At 43.1% G+C, this 19866-nt stretch overlaps 1 protein-coding gene across 1 annotated transcript in view; it reads right to left on the bottom strand.

The window, feature by feature from the left end:
* NEB (nebulin) overlaps positions 1 to 13366 on the bottom strand; it is a 385643-nt gene extending 372277 nt beyond the window's left edge. Inside the window, exon 1 of the mRNA XM_078681747.1 lies at positions 13314 to 13366. Coding sequence (XP_078537873.1) covers positions 13314 to 13343 — 30 coding nt within the window. The 5' untranslated portion in view covers positions 13344 to 13366. The remainder of the gene's footprint in view (positions 1 to 13313) is intronic.
* Between the last annotated feature and the right edge of the window lie 6500 nt (positions 13367 to 19866).

Here is a 19866-nt window from a genome sequence, read left to right as displayed (position 1 = left end):
GTGGAGAATAGGCAGAGGGTCATAGACCCTTAGTGAGTGCCTAAATAGGGTGCTCACACCAATCACTGCGCTGCTTTCATGCTGGGTTATACCTACACAAGAGCAGCATTTTGATTGGTTTAGGGAACCCTGTGATATGCCGAGAGTCAAGGAGCAGAGGCCAGAAGAGCTCCGACGCTGCAAAATGCAGGTAAGCATTTTATTTATCAATTTCCCCCACGCTACAACTCCCCCCCCACCGCACTGCCCCCATGCCCTGCCCTCTCCCACGCAGGTCCACCCCTTAAATGTTACAGCAGCCGTCAATGAAAGTGAACTAAAAACTAAAGGACACATTTGGAAGAGGTTGCTAAATTGTGGCATCGGTTTAGGTAGGAATTAAGTTATCGGAAATCACTCTTACAATAACTGCTATGTTCCCTGGCTGACTACTATCCCAGAGATGTGAGTGTGAGTGGAATCCTCAAAATTCAGTGTAAATGGAATCACTCAGAAAGAAATATATAATTTCAGGTTAACACTAAGGGCCGACTCACAAAAGCACTTATAAGTATACGGAATAGTACTACAGGTGTACACCGTTACATACTCTTACATGTCTTTGTGAGTCGAGCTGAACTCCCTACTAGAAAAGGAGCAAAAAGGGAACAGTTATTTCCAGTTATACTAATTGTATGTGAATATCCTCTAAAGGTTACAATATTATTCCCATTTTTAGGCCAATTCACAAAATCATGTAAATGTTTGTAGAAAGTACTACAAGAGTATTCTTTTATGTACTCTAAAATTACTTTGTGAGTAGTCTCTGTAAATAGACCAAATTTCGGGAGTTAGATCCACAAGTGATGTGAACCAAGAACTATGAATCTAGAACTAAGAGCTGGGAAAGTTTTCATCCTTTTGTAGAGTAACTGGAAAGTGTATGCCAGATGATGATCTGAACTCAGAGCTGTAGCTGGATGTCACACATCAGCTATCCACTCTTTCTCAGGGAAGTTTGTTCACTATTGTTCCGTGTTAGAATCGATGCAAACTCAGGTGAAACTGTTGGTTAAATATCCTTCCTGTTCACTTTGCCTAGAACCCAGGTTTTTTGTAAACAGATGATAATCTTGTGGAAAATACATTTACTTTGCATCTGCAAGAGTGCTGACAATCTGAGGATATGGCTTTTCCCTTAGCTAATATTTGCTTTCTAGTTGATCTACTAGGTCCATGCTCCCTCCTTGGTTTACAAATACCCATATGACAACATTTCAGACTATTTCATTACTGCATGAAGATGAAGGGGTTCAGTGTTCTAAAGGGAGTGGGTGTCATTTTGAAAAATCTCCCAAAAGTGTAAAGAATCCACAAATAAGTGAAGAACAAGGATGACTTGAATATTCTTTAAAATATTAGGAAAGCCAGAGGTTCTTGGCATAATTAGACAATGTATTTAGTGCAGATAAATTACAGTGTGGTAATGGTGGATGCATTTAAGAATCCTGGCTGGTTGAAAGATGAACTGAGCCACGTGAATTTGTGAACATTTATTTATCGATCCGTGTTGCACAGATGGACATTCACAAGGATTCAGACTTTAAAGTTAATCCCGCCAGCCTACTGGATTTCTTTGACAAGAATCAAAGCCAGGATTTCAACCGCTCTATAATGTGATAGCACCATAGTTTATGTCTTATCCAGAATAAACCTTTATCATTAGTGAGGTGGTGAATCTCTCGGTGTTCTGAGTCACTAACAGGTATGGGTGGCAGCTGCCTAGAGAGACGACATACTCATTCCTGGGGATGTCAGTCATAAATAATGGTTATGTCTTGCTGACGTCTTGCTGACATGGATAACACCTTCTCCCATTACGCTTCACGGGATGCCCCTGGCTCAGAGACTCTCTCGTGGGGTTTCAGTACTGTACCGCTGGCACATTACTTGCCACCTCTGTTAGTTTCTCTTCTATGGCTTGTTTCTTACCTCTAGTAACCTAGAACAGTGTTACCAAGATCTGCAAACTGCTACCAGTCCAATTCTCTTCAGTTCCAGCTTCCGGCAGTCTGAATATTGAAGCTGAGTCCCATTTCTTTCCCCCTAATGATGCTGTAGAATGTCATAAACTGGACTTTTCCCATGGGGCACAGGGTCAAGACCGATTTGCATATGGCTAATTTCAAACTGGAATAGCATGGTGAGCAAAAAAACGATGGATGTAGGCCCAGATCTCTGTACTGGGGTGAATGTAGAACATTGTTCTACATTCTGTCCATCAACGGTTGTTTTTGAATTTGTCACCCCGAGTGGGATGGGTATGCTCAGACGTGAGCCCCGTGATCTCCATGCCACTGGAATGAAGCTATCCTGGCTGATGAGGGCTGAAAGCCTGAAGCTGGTCCTAGGATGCTTGTTTACAGTCCAGGGAGGACCTGGCTTGGCAGTTCGGGCTGGACTGTTCCAATGGGGCACAGGGTCAAGACTGACTTGCATATGGATGGGTTCAAACCTTAATGGCATGGTGAGCAAAAAAACCTTGGATTTAGGCCCAGATCTCTGTACTGGGGTGAATATATGACATTGTTCTGCTTTCTGTCCATCAACGTTTGTTTTTGGAAATTATGTCATAGCATCAGGTGCACAAAGCACCACTTCTGTAAATGAAGTATTTGAGACGTTTGGCTGGAAAGGAGGGATCAAGACAAACATTGCAAGGATGTAATGCTTGGGCCTCTTGCATGGCAGGTATTTGGAGAGACCTCACTTTGAGGTTCGACTCATTTATGTGATCATAAGAAACCAGTGATTTAAACAATGTGTCTTTGCTCAACGTCATCCAAAGAAAATTATATTATTTTCTCTAACTCTTAATGACTCTAGTTCTTGGCATGTGCCACATGTTGGCAGCTTTAATGCAGTACGAGCTAATTATTTTCACAAATCCAAAGCCAGGGCATTGGCAGGCAATTCACTGCACAGTCTCTTAAGAGTTATGACTATGATTGGCTACAAACACAGTGATGGTAGCCATGCAAATGACAGCAGACCACCATGCCAGTGCAGGCCACCACCATTGTGATTTGGTATGGGTTGCAAAATCCATTTTACAAGTTTGAAAAACTTTTCCATTTAGTAAAATTGGTTTGGCACATTTTAAACAACGATTTTCTAGTCGCAAATCTTGTAATTTTACAAACTAAAAGTTTATGGTCACAAAATAGCTTAGCACATCTGACCCAGACTTCTAAATGAGTTTATCTTTCCACCGCTAAAACGCCCTACCCACTGTTGCCTGCACACTGAAAGATCCCCGCGGGCAGGGGCCACACTGTATAAAGGTACTGCCAAGTGCCAACACATTCAGCCCACGGTTCACGATCTTCAGATGCCTCTGGAGTGAAACCAGCTGCCATAGTGACCCTGTTAGGTTAAATTCTAAAAATACCCATAAGGCAGCAGTCACAAAAAGTCCCATCGTTTATCCAACAGATACATCTGTGGCTATATCTGTGGTAAGGGAGCAGCTAAACAGGGCTGGACTGGTAAGCCAAAGCAGCCCTGGTAATTTTCTCGGACCAGCCCCTGGGGAAGCACTGCCTGGACTTGGGACGCTGGAACTGCTTGCTTGCTGCTTTTGCTACCGGTGGCCGATATTGAAGCACTGCTGAAAAACCGGTCCTCAGTAACAAAACCGCCCCCTCCCACCTGCAAAACCAGCCCCCACTCTTCCAACCTGCCAGGGAAATGCCCGATTCCCGGTCCTGCCAGTCCGGCCCTGCAGCTAAAGAAAATACGTCTGCTGTAGATGTTCGCAGATATGTATGTGGAAAAGGAGAGGTGAAGGGCTATAGTTATGACTATCAGCAATAAAAAAAAATTGTACATGTAAGTTGTGAAAAGTTTATGCACAACTTACATGTCTTCTTACGCATCTATCTGTGAAATGTGAAATATTAGCATGTAATCAGGGCGAAGTTAAGGGATGTATGTGTGACTAGCAGTAAATATGGTAAAGTTAATATATTTATTAACAAGAGGTAAAAGTTAACAGATTAGCTGTAGCAAGGGAGCAATCAAAGGTGTCAGGGAGAGGATATGGCATATCGGCCAGAGCATCCGGCTTTGGAACTGGGGAAACAGGATCGAGTTTGGCATCGGCTCAACATCCTGTGATTCTGGGCAAATCCCAAAATCTCCCGGTGCCCACAAAAAATTAATGTGTCCTTATGTAATGTTACTGGTGCCCATGGATAGCGCTCCAATACCTTCGAGTCGAGTTTGTACTACATGAAACTGCAAAAAGAATGTCTGTGATTAGAGAGGTGTAACCAGATATATTTCTGACTCGATCAGCGATGTTAAAGGTTATATCTATGAGCAGGGAGGAGTTAAGAGATCTATCTATGAAAAGAGAGAGCTTTAGAGTTACATCTGTGAATATGTCAGCCAATAGAAGTATGTTGACAGATATATTTGTAACTATCAACAATCTGTGAATATTTTGAATTTAAACTATATATCTGTAATAAATTGTAAAAAATAAAAAAAAAAGGAGTAGTTAACAGAATTATCTGTGATTAGGGAGAAGCAGAAGAATGTCTTTAGGGCTATAGCAGAGAAGTTCATATCAAAGCCTGTAAACAGGGAGGAGTTTAGATTTTTTTGTTGTTTTTTTCTATAAATTACTATATTTGTAAACAAGGGGACGTTAACATAATTATCTGTACAGAGCAATACGATTATAAATATATTTGTGACTACATCGGTGAATAATTAGATGTTAACTGATATCTGTGAATGAAAAGAAGTTTAGATTCATATTTATAAATATGTTTGGGAATTGACACATCCCAATTCGTGAATAGTGCTGAAGTTATGGGCAAGGCTGATGCTTCTGGAAAAGAAACATTCATTTGATAAGAAACACTAAATAAAAGTAAAAAGCTGGCTCTTGTGTAATGAGCATTCGCAGGGCTATTCCCACTAACAGGCCGCTGCATGATGACCAGCCCGGATAAAGTAAGTGTTTTACGAGCCGGTCCTGCTGGGGAATGTCCGAATATGCGGACGGTAACAGAAATGGCCGTCTCCGGTTACAGGAGCCGACACTGAACCAATTTTAACCTGTGTGTCATTTCAGCATTCACATACCCCGAGCAGCAGCCTTCTGCCGTTTCCTCCCTGGGTCAGGAGGCTGAGAGTGGAGGGTTACTCTTTAGAGGTGCTCTCGGTTCATGCAGCATTTATTTATTTATTATTTTATTTATTTATTTAATGCGATTTTCTATAACGCGAACATTACCCGAAGGTGTCAGAGCGCTTTACAAAAAAAAACAGTTGCGATACATAAGGATTTAGGATTACATGAGTTACAGAAAAGATAAAACCAGGAAAAAAAATTGCAAATGTACAAGTTGTAAAGTCACACAAGGAAGAGATACAAATAGAAAAAATTGCAAATGTACAAGTTGTAAAGTCACTCAAGGAAGAGATACAAATGGATAAACTCTAAGAATCACATAGGAATGGTAGTGAGTACAAAGGTCTACTACATATACTAGCTGTAGAGTGGGTGTGCACTGTTCCAGAAGCTCCACTTTTTCAAAAATGGTGGCCAGGGCAGGAGCGGGCCCAAGGCAGGGGGTATCTGGTTGGCTAATGCTAGAATGGCTGTTGGGTAACATAGAATAGCCTTATGGTTGAGTATCACATATGGCCACCTGCTCCGAAGTATAATAATATAGTTTCTAGTAGCCAATGGACAGGATTGCAACTACCATACCATGCGACTACCACACAGAGCAATAATGAGAGGAAATATAGAATTCAGCGCACCCACTTCTTACACGTAGACTATATGGCGAGAGGCTGAGCAGACACATGTCCCATCACCAAGCCAACACGACTGCTCAGTGCTTGTCACACAAATGCAGGGTTTAACCGTAGTGGTGTGATATCATTAGCACATCAGGTGCAGTGGCACCCGAGCCCAGAGGTGTGAGGACCCACACTGCATAAGAACTTTAGCTATCTTTTACTACCCAACTTTGGGACAGTTGAGCCCACTTCACTGCTTGTTATGAGGACCCATGGTCCCTTGGCTAAATACTTCTTATTTTTATTGTACCTAACTGGTTCACGATGTAAGAGCAACCTAATTTTTTTCATATTTGACTCCAACTCCAAAGGGGCTTTTATTCCTGATACAGTAAAATTTATGCAACAGTCCAGTGGACTATGGCATTGATTTTTAAAAATCTGGGTGTACCTGGAAGCTCACACTCTCTACCCCCAGGGGGCCTACTCAGACTCTTAACCTTCAGTGGGATTAGTACCATTGACGAGGGTAAGAACTGCACTTGTTATCATCACCCAAAGATGAACCCATTCAGACAGCCCAGCATAATTGTGTAGCAATTCTTGATTTTATGTGTGTGAATAGCTAAGTAGTTGCCAGACTCACCCATTCCTACTTCTTGAGTGGAAGGAAGCTACTGGGAGCCTATTGCATGGCGACTATGTTAAGATAAAACAAGATAAAATGCCAATTAGTACCACATTTGTTGAAAGAACCAAATCTATTGTGCTGACTGACCCTTTACATAAAAGTGTTCCTTCATGGCAAGGCTGGTGGAGAAGCATTTTGCTCTGTTGTTTTGTTGATTACTTAATAAGCAAAAGAAAAATAATGTTTTTAATTCGTTTTTGAGTGCTTCTCTAAATTTGAACTGAATTGCTTTCCTACTGTTATGAGCTATAATGTTTGCTATTTTGTACTTTTTGACTTGGCAGGACTAGTCAGAACATGTCTCTAAATAAACATTTGAACTTGCAAGTAGCATATTGATTTTCCACCCTTGCATAGTGGAGCAAAGATACTTTTCTTTGACCGCATCATTGAGGTAACAAAAACAGTGAAAGTGAATGATACTTATAAAGCAAGTGATCACATAGACGGATTTCTCTGCACTGTTGCCACGCCTCCAGAATAGCCAAGCCTTGTGATTATAAATGCCTAAATGAACAATTTTCAGCAATCTACTAATTCCAAGAAGAGGCCACTTGATGACTAAAGCTTCTGTCATCCTTAGACTGTAGCCGAAACATGGGCCTTCATCAGGGCTTGGGATACACATTCAGTGTTAGTGCTGACAGTTATGGTAGTACCATTTGATATGTACTTCGGGCTACGGAATGAAGTAATTTAAAGATCAGGTACCCCGATTTTATTGATTCCCATAATGAACCGGCAGCCAATGTGTACCCTTGTGAGCCTCAGAAATTAGGTTTTTTTATAATGCTGAATGATAAACGGACACATTCTGCTTAACTTACAGTCTGGCAACACATTTGAATGAAGAACCAAATTGTGATTTGCAATTATTTAGGCACATATCACTCACCAGCACGATCACTAATGCCAGAGGTTCAGGGAAAAGATGCAGCATAAACTCCATTAGATGGATGAAGCATTTGAAGGAGCCATTGCCATTCACAATTCCAAGGTTAAGTTGTACATCAAGTACATTTGAACCTCACACGTTATATTTGTGGGGTTGCCAAAAAGGTTGACCTAGGCTTAGTCTATGAGAGTACAGAGAGCACTCATTTGGGTCTTCACAATAAGCGTGGCTGATTGGAGAAAAGTTCTGTTCGCTTTCGAATATTATTTTAGAATTTCTTCAATTAATTTAAAGGTTTTTTTTTTCTGGCGTGAGCTAAGGTGAAGAATTTTTACAGATAGAACTTGCAATCCACTGTGTTGGTGTGTTTTCTAGAATTTTTTTGATGAAAATACATCGGAAAAATTATTTTTGGTGCACAAAGTGTCTTATTTATAACTAAATATGAATTTTTTTAGTTTTGTTGGTTACATACACGGGGAAGGAAGATTCCAGAGAACACGAGCATAAGAACCCCCATCCCAGAAAAAAGAAACAGCAGTAAGACGGATGGGTACAGGAGCGAAGGAGTTAAATGGGTTAAATGTAGTATACAATGCAAAAAAACAAAAACAAAATACCTGCAAAAGAAAACATTCCAAGATATTTATAATTTGTAACATCAGGGTTTTTGCAGAGATGTATTCAAATAGAATCACCACATTTGGCAGACAGATTGATCAGGCTAGCCTGACTCCACCATCTCCCAAATATAATAGGCCAAACCAAAAGAGGAGTCACTGTCCAGGGTGAAAAAACATGACTGAGGTGTAAACAAAGGGGAGAGTTTTAGGAGCCCTGTGACTGACCTTGTTCTATTTTCCCATCACTTGCGTCACTACTGGACAGCTAGTGATTGGATGAAAATTAGTAAAGGTGCCTGGATCAATGGCGAAAAGCAACAGGTCAGCTTCTCTGGATATCTGGATCCTACCCTTCTAAAGTCTAGTCTTTGTGCTAAACAATAATGGCTGCTACTTTTATCATCCCTAGTTCAACGCATTTGTGTTGCAGATTGTGTGCAAATCTAACTTACTGCAGTTTGAATTTGCACTTTTTAAAGTAACTAAATGGGCAAATAAAAGATTATATATTGTCAGCCACATACAGGGGCAAATTTATTAAGACGTCACGTAGTGCAGCACTAAGTTGCTTCACATAAAAGAGAGAGAGAGAAGGACAGCAAGCTGTTTTGTGCTGGAAAGTAAATCCCAAAATAAGGCTTTGGACTAGATGTATCAAATTTGACGCAGCGCAACGCAGCAAGACAACTTCAGCGCTGCGTCAAATGGAGAAGACAGGACAGGAATGAGCCATATTTAACATGATATGGCACCTTCCTGCTCTCACCTTGCACCTGCGCACTAGTGGATGCCTAGCGCCAACGCAGGCACACTTAGGCCATGGTGAGAGGCTGCCTTAGAGGGGTTTTCCTTTTATTTCTCAGAGTGCTGCAGAATGTAGCACACTGAGAAAGCAGTAACAACGAGAAGAAATAAAGATATTATAGGTTTGTTGTGTCTCAATCTGAAAAGGCATACATTTTGGATACATTCCTAGGTTTACCCCTTCCATGCGGCCGCGATTCTGCGCCTGTGCGGCAAAATCGCAAGTGGGCAGGTTTATAGTACACGAGCGCCGTAGTGCATGACGGCTGGGGGCCGTAATCAGCATGCAAGGGGTTAAAAGACTTGGTAAATCTGGGAATGTGGCCACAATACATGGAGGCCTAGTAACACCCACGCTTCACCCATGCATCTCCTTGCCGGAGCAGTGTAACGGTAGCCAGCGACTTGTGCTACCATGCATTATTCTAGATTTACCAGGCAACGCAGCACCGCGCAAGGCAGCCTTGCGTAGCTCAGTAAATCTGATTTAAGGGTTGCATTGCCCTTTTGACACCCTGTATAACGCAAGGGCAGTGCAATCCTTTGATAAATCTGGACTTTTGTGTCAGGTAGGGTGCCTTTGGTTGACGCTGTCCTGGCGCAAAGTTTTAAAAAAGTTGAGCCTAGACATAAGGAAATCCAGTTTACTTCACGCCTTTCATGCAAAAAGTGAGTTAGCATACGGTTTATCGCAGGTAAACATTTCACGCCACTGGTCCTTAATGATTGTGACCACAGCATCATGGGAGGGAGGGGTGAAAAGGGATTGTAAGGCAGGGGAGGAAGTTAGAGGAGTCAGTCAAGTCTTGCACTGGCCAAGCATGAGTCGAGTAGTGGAGCAGGGCAACGGTGGTCGGGGAGGGGAGGCTAGGAGGCAGGGCCAGACTGGGAGCCAAAACTGGCCCTGGCAAAGTGCTTGGCCGGCCCCCGGGGAGGTTCTGGGTGCAGCAGAGCAGTTTACCAGGGCCGGTTTCGGACGATTTAGTTACAGCGGCCGATATTGGAGCTATGCTGCAAAAATGGCCCTGTAACAAAACCGACCTCCCAGGGGCCCAAAACCGGCCCCAGCCCTAGCGGCCCACAGGGGAAAAGCCCGGTGCCCACTGCGGCCAGTCCGGCCCTGCTGAGAGGCCACTTCACCACATTTAGGGCCGTTTTTACTACCAACTACGCGGTTGGGGGCCTAAATTCCTTGCTTGCATTAGGGCCCAAGGCACCCCTGCTACGCTACTGGAAGTGCAAGGTTAAAAGGCAAACTGTTGACATTTATTGCTACACAAACACCCCCACACACAGTTTTTCAAAATAGGGGCAATATTACTTTTAAGTTTGATAACAGTTTATAATAGTTGGCAAATCCATATTGCATCTTTTTTTATCTCTAGGCGGTCGCGGGTCATGCGGGTAAGAGTGGTGAGACGGTGGGGCCCGGTGGGGGGGGATTTCAACAGACGCTCACAAAGTGAAATTAAATAAAAAATGTGTTTACCCTCGTCGTTGTCTGTCAAAATCCCGGCCCCACTGCTCCACCGCTCTTACCTGCACAGGTCGCGGCTGTGTCCTAACAAATAATGCAGTATGCTTTCTAGGAGCTAAAAATTTAGAAAAACTAGCTTAAGGGGTGCCACAAAGGCATAAACTTATATGGACCCCAAACTCATTATGACAGGTATCTACATTAACTATGAGCTTGACTATGTAAAGAGGGACACACACTCTGTACAACCTAAGTACGCTCATGATTCTGGAATGGGGACAATGTAATGCTTCAGGAGTAATTGTGCTGTCCGTACACACTGTCTGGCAGACAAATATACGGTCCTCGAGGCCAGAGTTACTTGCGGAACGTTTCATGTTAATATGCAAAATTAATCAAATGTGTTATAAAAAAAACAAGAAAACTGATTTAAAATATTTCTACTGTATAGCGACTAAGGATGGGCCAAAGCATTTGCGATACACAGTTCAAATGTAAAAGATGGCACTAAGCTGGAGGAAAAATAAGTTTGCTCTGTTTTGATTACATAAGCTGCAACCCTATGGATCCTTTACTAAAAGGACACCCTGTGTGGTTGTGCCCCTGGCAAAGGGCAAATGCACTTGAGTCAGTGCACAGTCCGGCAGGTAACCGATTAAATGAAGAACTTTTTTACAACCCCACACTTGGTGCATATTTATTAGCAAGAGCCACCCTATATGTCTAATAGCACTAGATGCCGCCCGATGCTAGATCCTCCATGTTTAATATTTCCCTGCAGAAAGTTTTGGCCCAGATTTACCATCATTTAACGCAATGCAGCAAGACAACTTGCTTTGTTGAGCTTTGTCAAATGGGGAGAGCTGGAATGGGCCATATTTACAAAGATATGGTGCTTTCCTGAGCTCTGTCTGTGCTGGTACACTGAGTGCAGCCTAGCGCCAATGCAGGCATCCTTGCGCCATGGTGCAAAGGTGCCTGCGTTACCAGGAAGGAAAACCTTCCTGCGCCTTCCCGAACATAAACAATCGTCAGTGGCATTTTCCTCATTCTTTGTGGGCAGCAGAATGCAGCACATGTGAAAGAGGAAATAACAAGGAGAAATAAAGCTATTTCTCCTTGTTACCTCTCAGTTGGGACGGCGTAACATTTTGATCTGTTCCCTGGTTTACTACCCTTAGTAAACCTGGGAATGTGCCAAAATCCATGGGTGGATGCATGGGAGCGCCCACTCTCCCGGCATGGAACGCCTTCCCAATGCAGAGTAACGCGATGCAGTGATTTGCATACCTTCTGTTTCCTTTCTTAAGGCCCTGCAATAGGGTCTTACCTGCATGGAGTAGTTACCCAAGGGAGATGGAGAATTCCCCTTAAAAAATGTGTAACTCACTATGATTGCACAAAGACATCTGTTGAAACATTCTGAACAACACAAGGCCTGGCAAAGGTGCACAGTTTAGTAGAATTTACAGTTTTCCTCCATTACAGGCCGCATGTACTTTCTGCAGGACTGCCCATTGTACAAAAGATTTAGTGTCATTTGTCAGCTTGGTAAAAAATTCTTGTATAATATGGACCATCAACTCGCTTTAATTCTTATTATAAAATAAACCAAAACCATGCACAATAATTTTAATTCATTTTTTAGCGGCGCAATTCTTAGTAATCCTAACGATTTATCTAAATTTGAGCACCCTGGCAATCAAGGCAAAGACTGCAGTCTGTAGTCCTGACCAGTGGAGCAGGGAGATTACCAGTCATAGTTCCATATTTTCACGTCAGGCCTAAAATAGCCACTCGGGCGAAAGGCAACCCTTCAGAGGGCGCCCAACCCTTCGTGGGGCCCATTCAGGCAACGGCCAGTGAATATCTGGACGACTCCATGACTCCCTCCTGTAGACCAGCTGGGACTCTCTGAGAGCACTTTGCTATAATAATCATCCTGCTCTCTCGTCTTAGAGCTCCTGGCCTTATCCAATGCAGAATCAACATTGCACATATGTTTTAATGACTCAATTCTCTTTCATGTGCCACTCTACAGTCTCAGAATCCTCGTATATTACATGACTAAAACTCCAGAGAGGCAGGCCAAACATTTAATCACTTCTGGATCCAAACATTGAAGGTAAACTCAAGACAAAATACCAGGAAATACATAAAATAGTCCAACCTTATACAGCACCACACATAAAGCCATCAGGTGTGATCTCACATGAAAATGGGTCAAAATCCAAAATCTCTTGCAGAACACCTCTCCCCCAGTGTTTTAAGTTAAGGCAGGGAGCCTTGATCAAGCAGGCAGGCCCACAAGAAAGCAGACTGTATAAAATTGCCATGGAGAAAACCTGTTTGTGACAGAAATATGATGCCTGCATCAGCTCCTGAACTGCTTGTCGACTATAACACTTGACGCTATTGTGTAATATGTTCATAGTCTTGTTTAATTTGCCACACACTTTCGCCAGAGCCTTTCTCTTATTCTCCAATAAAATAGAATATCATGGAATAAGCCAGCTTATTAACAGAACCAAAAAAAGCAGGGCCTAGGCACTACGCAGAAGTGCCTGGTCAGCAGAGGGCAGGCCCCATATGGGAGGACATTGGATCCTGCCTGCCCTTCACAAGCCCGCTTGTAATATTGGATTTGCTGACAAGAGGGCTTGCACAGTCCTCTGGTCATCCTGGAAGCCCACCTGACCGAGCAGCAGTTATTCCAGCATAATGTACTTTCCACATGTGCATTTGGTGAGCACAACCACCTCGGCGATTCTTTTTCGTATAATTGCCCCGCACGGGCCTTCAAACCGGACACACGGAATGACCAGAACAATGTATTTTAACCTTTCAATATTCTATACAACTTTCTAAACTTGTGCGAGTCCAAGAGATGAGACTTTTGAAGCTTTACCACATCTATACTCCCATTTTATTTCAAATCTTCCTTGCTTCAGAAATGGAATCCCTTGTAACATGAAGCTACTAGGTCTATAGTTCTAGTGTTTTCAAATATCTGCCTCTTACCTCCACGTCATACCCCTCATCGTCCGCCATGTTTGCAAACTGGTCTGTCACCTACAATCTGAAAATAAAAAGACATGTTACAGTACCATTTATTCAAAGCGAACCACACGTGCTTTCATTTTTACAAAACAAATGAGCCACGTCTGCCTAACCTCCCAAAAACATTAAAATTACAAAAATCTAAAAAAAAACTATTTTTTGTCAATCGACGCAGTATATAAATTCCATACGTACAAGCACTACCCAAAAATGTTTTATTTGCGAGAGCAGTTGTAGTGAATTGGTCTAAAAAACCCTCCAAATTAAATAAATGAATAAATTAAAACAATGGTGTTCGAACATATTGCTTCTACTTCACACCCCTTTCAGCCAATTTTACATCGACGTGCAGTCCACTTTAAGTTGCAGGCACTGAATCTCAGAAACCTTTTCAAAGCTACGGTACACCAGGAAGCTATAGTTTACTGTTGAAGATTAAAAAAATATCAAACAAACGCTTCACCGTCAGCTGTTGGCGCAATGAATGACATTTATATGCAAAGCCAAATGAAGTACAGTTCCTGTCAACATTTGCAGCTGCGACCAACGTGGGTTAAGGGGGCTAAATACTTTTGTTTTAAAATGCACATTCCTTGCAACCATGGTTTTATAAAAGTAAAAGCAAAAAGATAGAAACCTCAGGGTAACAAGGGTATTTGCGACGATTGCACCATGAGCCTGCACTGGTGATCCTCTTTTTGTGGTTCCTGCAGCTTCCTCTCAAACCTGAGGGGAAAAAAATAAAATCCAAAGGTTCGGTTTCTCCTCCCCCAAAAAAATGAAGGTAATAGCCCGTTACTTGACGTTACAAAATGGAATGATTGAGAGAGGCCTGTCAGTGTGACCGCTGCCCGGCTTTTACACGAAGGCGGGGAAGGCAGCTTTGCCCGGTGACGCCTTGGAGCAGCTGTTCCCGGGTCCGAAGATATGTGTCGTGTAAGCTAATACCGGCGGCCGATTGGCTGGTTTTGTTTAGCTGGCTAAGCTGCAATTCCATCTGAGGCAAGCGCAGCCCACCAGTGCAGGTTAAATATAGGAACCTAGAGCATCGCCCAATGCAAAATGCCAGCCTAGAGGGAAAACTATTCAATTAATTAGATTTTAAAGCTAAACGGGTAATTCAAAGATGGCACCCAAGTGCGACGCGTCCAGTGATGGGGCGCTAAGTCCCAAGATCACAGCTCTAGGGGGTAAATGTCACAGCTGTGCACCTGCCAAGAATACAGGAAGACCCTAGTCCAATGCCATGCAGAGATTTCCCTCACAGCTCAGCTTTCGACTTGGGACAAGCAAGCTCTGGGAGAGACAGAGGCCAAGAAGAAGAGTTTCCCACGAAAGGGACACGGTTACAGCAAAAACAAAGATGCCCTTACCAGTACTCTTTAGATAAGTTTCCTGAGCAGCCGAGCCTCTCCAGCTCTTCCCTCCCGAGAAACGCAGGGCAAGAGCAAACCAGTCGCCCCTTCCCCTGAACTATCATGTGGCCATGCCGGCCAATCAGGGGGCTACTTGCTCAAGTTTCAGCAGCTAAATATACCTAGTGAGCCTTTTGAAGACCACCTGTTCAGCAAATCCGAGGAGAGCGAGGGCTTCCTAGCAAAGAACAAGGCACACTGAAACAGAGGCGCTGTGAATTTATGCCACTGCTCAAGAGTAAATCTGAATTATTCAGAGACTACAGGCTAAAGAACGACATGAAAATATTGTTATCATAAAACTTTATGAGCATGGACACGGCCATGTTTATCAGCCTCCTCTTTAGTTGCCAGACCTAATGGAGGTTACCTATGTTTTTGTTGCACAGTACAGAGGTGTCCCACCCACTTGTCCCACATGCTTCTGGGAAGGCAGGGCCATTGTTATCTGACAGCTACATTTGATCTGTACCTGGTAGTTCTTCAGTAGGAAAGAGAATCCTTCCATTGAAGGGGTGAGGCTGCCTGGTCCGTTGAACCCTGCTGCATCTCTGGACGTCTCTGAGCATCAGCCGGGGGCCTGACCTTGTGTACCACGCTTCCTTCTTCAGCAGGGTTTTTTCCTCCAGTCATTTTGTTGATTAACGCACCCATCTCTGTTTTGTTCAGACCATGAAATACTCTATCAATTCTGGTGTAACGGTTACCTGTGCTAGGGACAATTCTAGCAGATGATGTGGAATCTGCATGCAACATTTCTGTTCACCTGTGGTTCAGCAAGACATAATGCAACCATAAACACGAGGAATACCTTTCATTTCAGGGAAGGCCAACCACATTTCTTCTTTTGACTAATGAGCAGTATTGGCATTGGGTAGCATTGTTGTTGTAATTAATTAACAGCATACAACATTAGGCCCATACACTATTACATTATATTGGTATACCTTTCATTGGTCTCTTCCCCCTTCCTGTCTTTCATATGGTGCATCCCACCTGAGAGTGGCAGTTTAGAATGTTTATGAATCTACCTCAGATGCTGTCTGAGAAGAGCTTGGAGACAGGAATGAATGAAGATTTATCTTGAATGCATAGTTTCCACTGTATTCTTATTCATAAGTGTCGACCTCATTCACAGGGCACTGACTGCTGCAACTAGCAGTTCTGACATTAACTAGTGGTAGCCAGCAGTAGCAGCTGCTACCTTGCCTTGACGTGTACTACCCCTGACGCTATCCAGGGGACATGAGCGGAGCAGCAGCAACAAAAGGCCGACAGGGCTCTAAAATCCATGTTTGCTCTCTGTGGTTTGCACACCTTATCCGTCCCATGGACCCTGAGCAGCACCTAGGAACCTCAAACGAGTCTAAACACGAGACTGAGGGTCAATATTGAGACTTCATCATTGGTCCAAGGGACAGTGATGTCACATCCGCATTCTACACCTAACAATTCGAGGAATCGGTTTTCATGAGGCCTTGCCATAGTCAGTACCTCGGACTGCTATGGCGAAGATTAAAAGCACAGGCCTGCAATCCACAGAGCCAGTTGTTCACTTGGCTATGATCATGTGGGGATGTCTCTGCGCAACCACATCATGATGCACGTTAGAGCCAATGCCACGCATTGCCAGAGTTCTTTCATGATCTCGAAGATGATTGGAAACCCCCCAAAAAACCTTCCGGAGATAGTTCAATTCACCAGGTCAGTTACACCAAAGGTGCACCTATGAATATTCAGCTGCGGTATATAGTACGTCAGGCAAACGTTTTTTATAAGTGTATGTGTGAGATTTTCTGAAATATAAAGAGAACAATTACAGAATCATCTTGTGTCATAAGAAATGGCTCTCCAAAAAGTAAAGAAAAATAAACCTAATATATCACCCAACACAAGAAGAGCGTAGAAAATACACAAGAAGAGAGTAGAAAATTTAATTTAAGAAGTGTGCTTTTGTGGAAGGGCTTAAAGTCTGGGGGCGCATAGGGGTTGTGCCATTCAACCTCTACCTATTATGGCACAAAAATACTACAGGAGGGACTGGCAAACTTCAGCAAGAGCTAATCCCTTCTTCTACAGTCATATAATTCATAGCAATGTATGCCACCTAAACCGCTGGTGTCTTACATCTCACAGACACGATCACCTTTTGCCTAATCCAGCTACAGTGTTGACTTATGTGAACATAATCGTGTTTCCTCCTTAGCTAATCCTCATTTTGGCAAAGTGCCACAGCAAGGAGTGAGCTGCCGCTTCTTCCAATGAAACAAGAGATTTGCCTTGATATGGAAGACCAGCGTGTAATTGCTTTAGGTTAGAAAGAGATAGATAGGCACATAATAATGAGCTGCTCTGATACCAACTTTCAGCATTTCAGTAGCTCAAACATGGACAACGAATACAAATATAAGCACCAGAAACATACATTAAGGTGAGATAGGCAAATGGGTACGATTCAAGGCTCAAAAATGTAATATCATCTCCATTTAATGATCTATCCACTTTGATGTACAAGCTTCCTCAGACTCCAGCATGAGGGTGTATGACAACAGACACTGGGAATAGACACATCCTGAACTCTAGTCGGGGCCACTTCTTAGACTTAAAGTGTAGGTGATTGATGTGACGGAGCAGTCTCTGAATGTTTCCTTTCCCACATAACCTTTTGATCGACCGAAGATAACCCTGCCTTTTAGGGCCAGATATGAGCTGTCCCCTGCCTTTGTTTCACCTTGGGCTAACTAGCCTATCCATTATGTGTCACTTTACATTTTTATAGTTGTAACTTTTTGTTATACATTTATTTGACTTTCCCGAACTTCTATATGTCTGGAGTAAGCCCATACTTTGAGTACATGGCCAAAGTTTTTTAGCCTAAGTGGTGGGAATAGAATCTGACACGCAAGGGTGACATTAAGTATGTGAGCAGACCCCCAACTCCCCCACCTCTTCCCTCCGCGCCTCATTTTTTTCTGGCACACTCTTTTTGTTTTGCCTATTGGCAGTGTGCTTTGGGGCCACCCCTTGTTCATGACTGTATATCTAAATTCTGAATCTCTTTTTTCCCTGCATGTTCTTGTATTTGTCCTGCCCAAGGAGCATTTTGGTCTCATTCTGCTTTGACTGGATGAGTTGCATTCTTCTTCTACTAACAAGAGGAGACTATATTTTATTTTGTTTTCAGAACTCCTTAGCATTGCTTTCATCCCTGTGTCTCCCTTCCCACCCTCAACCAATGTATTTTTTATTCAGTTTAATTTTTGTGAGGGCCTGGCAGCTCCAGAATGATTTCCTGCTGCTGGTGTTTGCTCTTCATGCTTGTAGAGACCGGAACATGTAAGAGCAGTGCGGCGGTGGTGGGGTTGGGGTCGCATAATTCGACATACAACAGCAGATGTAAAATTAAATAAAACCACTTACCTTGCGCTCGCCTCATCGCTCTTCGCGATGCGGTGAGCGCAAGGTAAGTGGTTTTATTATTTATTTATTTAATTTTACTTTTCCTGTCGTATGTTGACTAAACCGACCCCCACCCCACACCGCCCCGGTGACCGCTCTTACCTGTGCCGGCCGCCACTGCTTCATGCACTCCCCCTACCTACACACTTTTACCACTGCTTGTACATGTTTTTCTTTTTTATTATTGCAAAGGGCCCAAGCAGCTTCTCACTCCTACCAGGCCCCACACATTTACTCCTCGTTCTTTACTCTCCCTCCCATGCCCTCCCACCCCTAGGTCCCCCTTAGTTGTTTTGTTTTTTTCAATTTTTCTTAATGAATGCCGTGCAGCTGCACACTGCTGTGGACTGCTTGCGTGGTACAGTTTGCAAGGCATACCAGGCATACTATAGACTTATTGATGAACTTTTCTGAAATTGCTGTCTGCCACCTCCCAACGGTAAATTTAAAATAAAGTATAAAGATAGGCCCCGCATATGCATGCGCCTGCATGGCAGCAATCTTTGAATGCCTTATTTTTCTTTTGCTTTCAGAAAGATTATTCAAAATTTCTGCCATGTTTGCACACAAATATGAGGTGGTCATCTTTGATTTATTTAATTTTTGCTCTATGAAAAATCCTTTCAAGATAGCTGTCATGCGCGCGTGCACGTGCACAGTGCCCATTATTAGGAAAGGACACATCAGCAAAGGAAACAGGTTTCACTGGTGAGACCTGTTGGTTTTACCAATGCTTGTGTTGGCATGAGTTGGATGATGCAAAAAACTGAGTTGCTGCAGATTTAGCCAATTTGACATGAGCAGGCCATTTCTCCTCCACTAATTTTCTACTTTCATTGTCTGTTTCCTGAGCTAAAGTGGTATGTTGTTCAGGAGGATTGAGCACAAATACATCTTCAGAGGACTTTGCATTTAGTACCCCTTCCCCTAGACCTTGTAATTCCAGTTGACACTTCCTCGTTCTAGTCTGCCAGTCCTCTGGAAATTTGTTGAGGAGCATTTGCATTTATTCTCATACAGAAGAGATGGTCAATGCAGGGGCCTGCCCAGTTCATTCAAAAGACTGATTCATCACTGAGATAAACAGACATGCAGCACCATTTCATCCAAGAGAGGTTCTCAGTTGTTGAAACAAATAATGCATGTATCCAAAATAAGATGATATTTGTGTATGAGTATATCAAAGATGGAACATGTCCAACCATGCAGGATATATTGACCCATTCAAACCATAGCAGCTCTAAAGAGAAGGGCCAGTACTATCTCATCAATGTAGCATTGTTGTGATTCGAAACCTAGTAATTCACTGCAATGATGTAGCAGCAGTTGTTAACAAAATCCTTTATACATAGTATCTATGTTAGAAAGGAATTCCAGGCTGCTCTGACTGGGCTCTCTGGGAGCCTTCATCAGCCTGGATAGCTTGACTCCAGTGGTGTGGAGAGCCTGGGACTCACATCTGAGCATCCGGGTGGTGTGGAGTGCAAAAAAACGATGGATTTAGGCCCAGATCCTTGTACTGGGGTGAATGTATGACATTGTTCTACATTCTGTCCATCAACTGTGTTTTTTGCAATTTTCACCCCGAGTGTGCTGGGGATGCTCAGACGTGAGTCCCAGGCTCTCCACACCACTGGAGT

This window comes from Lissotriton helveticus, chromosome 3_1, assembly GCF_964261635.1.
Source record: "Lissotriton helveticus chromosome 3_1, aLisHel1.1, whole genome shotgun sequence".
Taxonomy (NCBI): Eukaryota; Metazoa; Chordata; class Amphibia; order Caudata; family Salamandridae; genus Lissotriton; species Lissotriton helveticus.
This window is presented reverse-complemented; position numbering and strand designations above follow the sequence as displayed.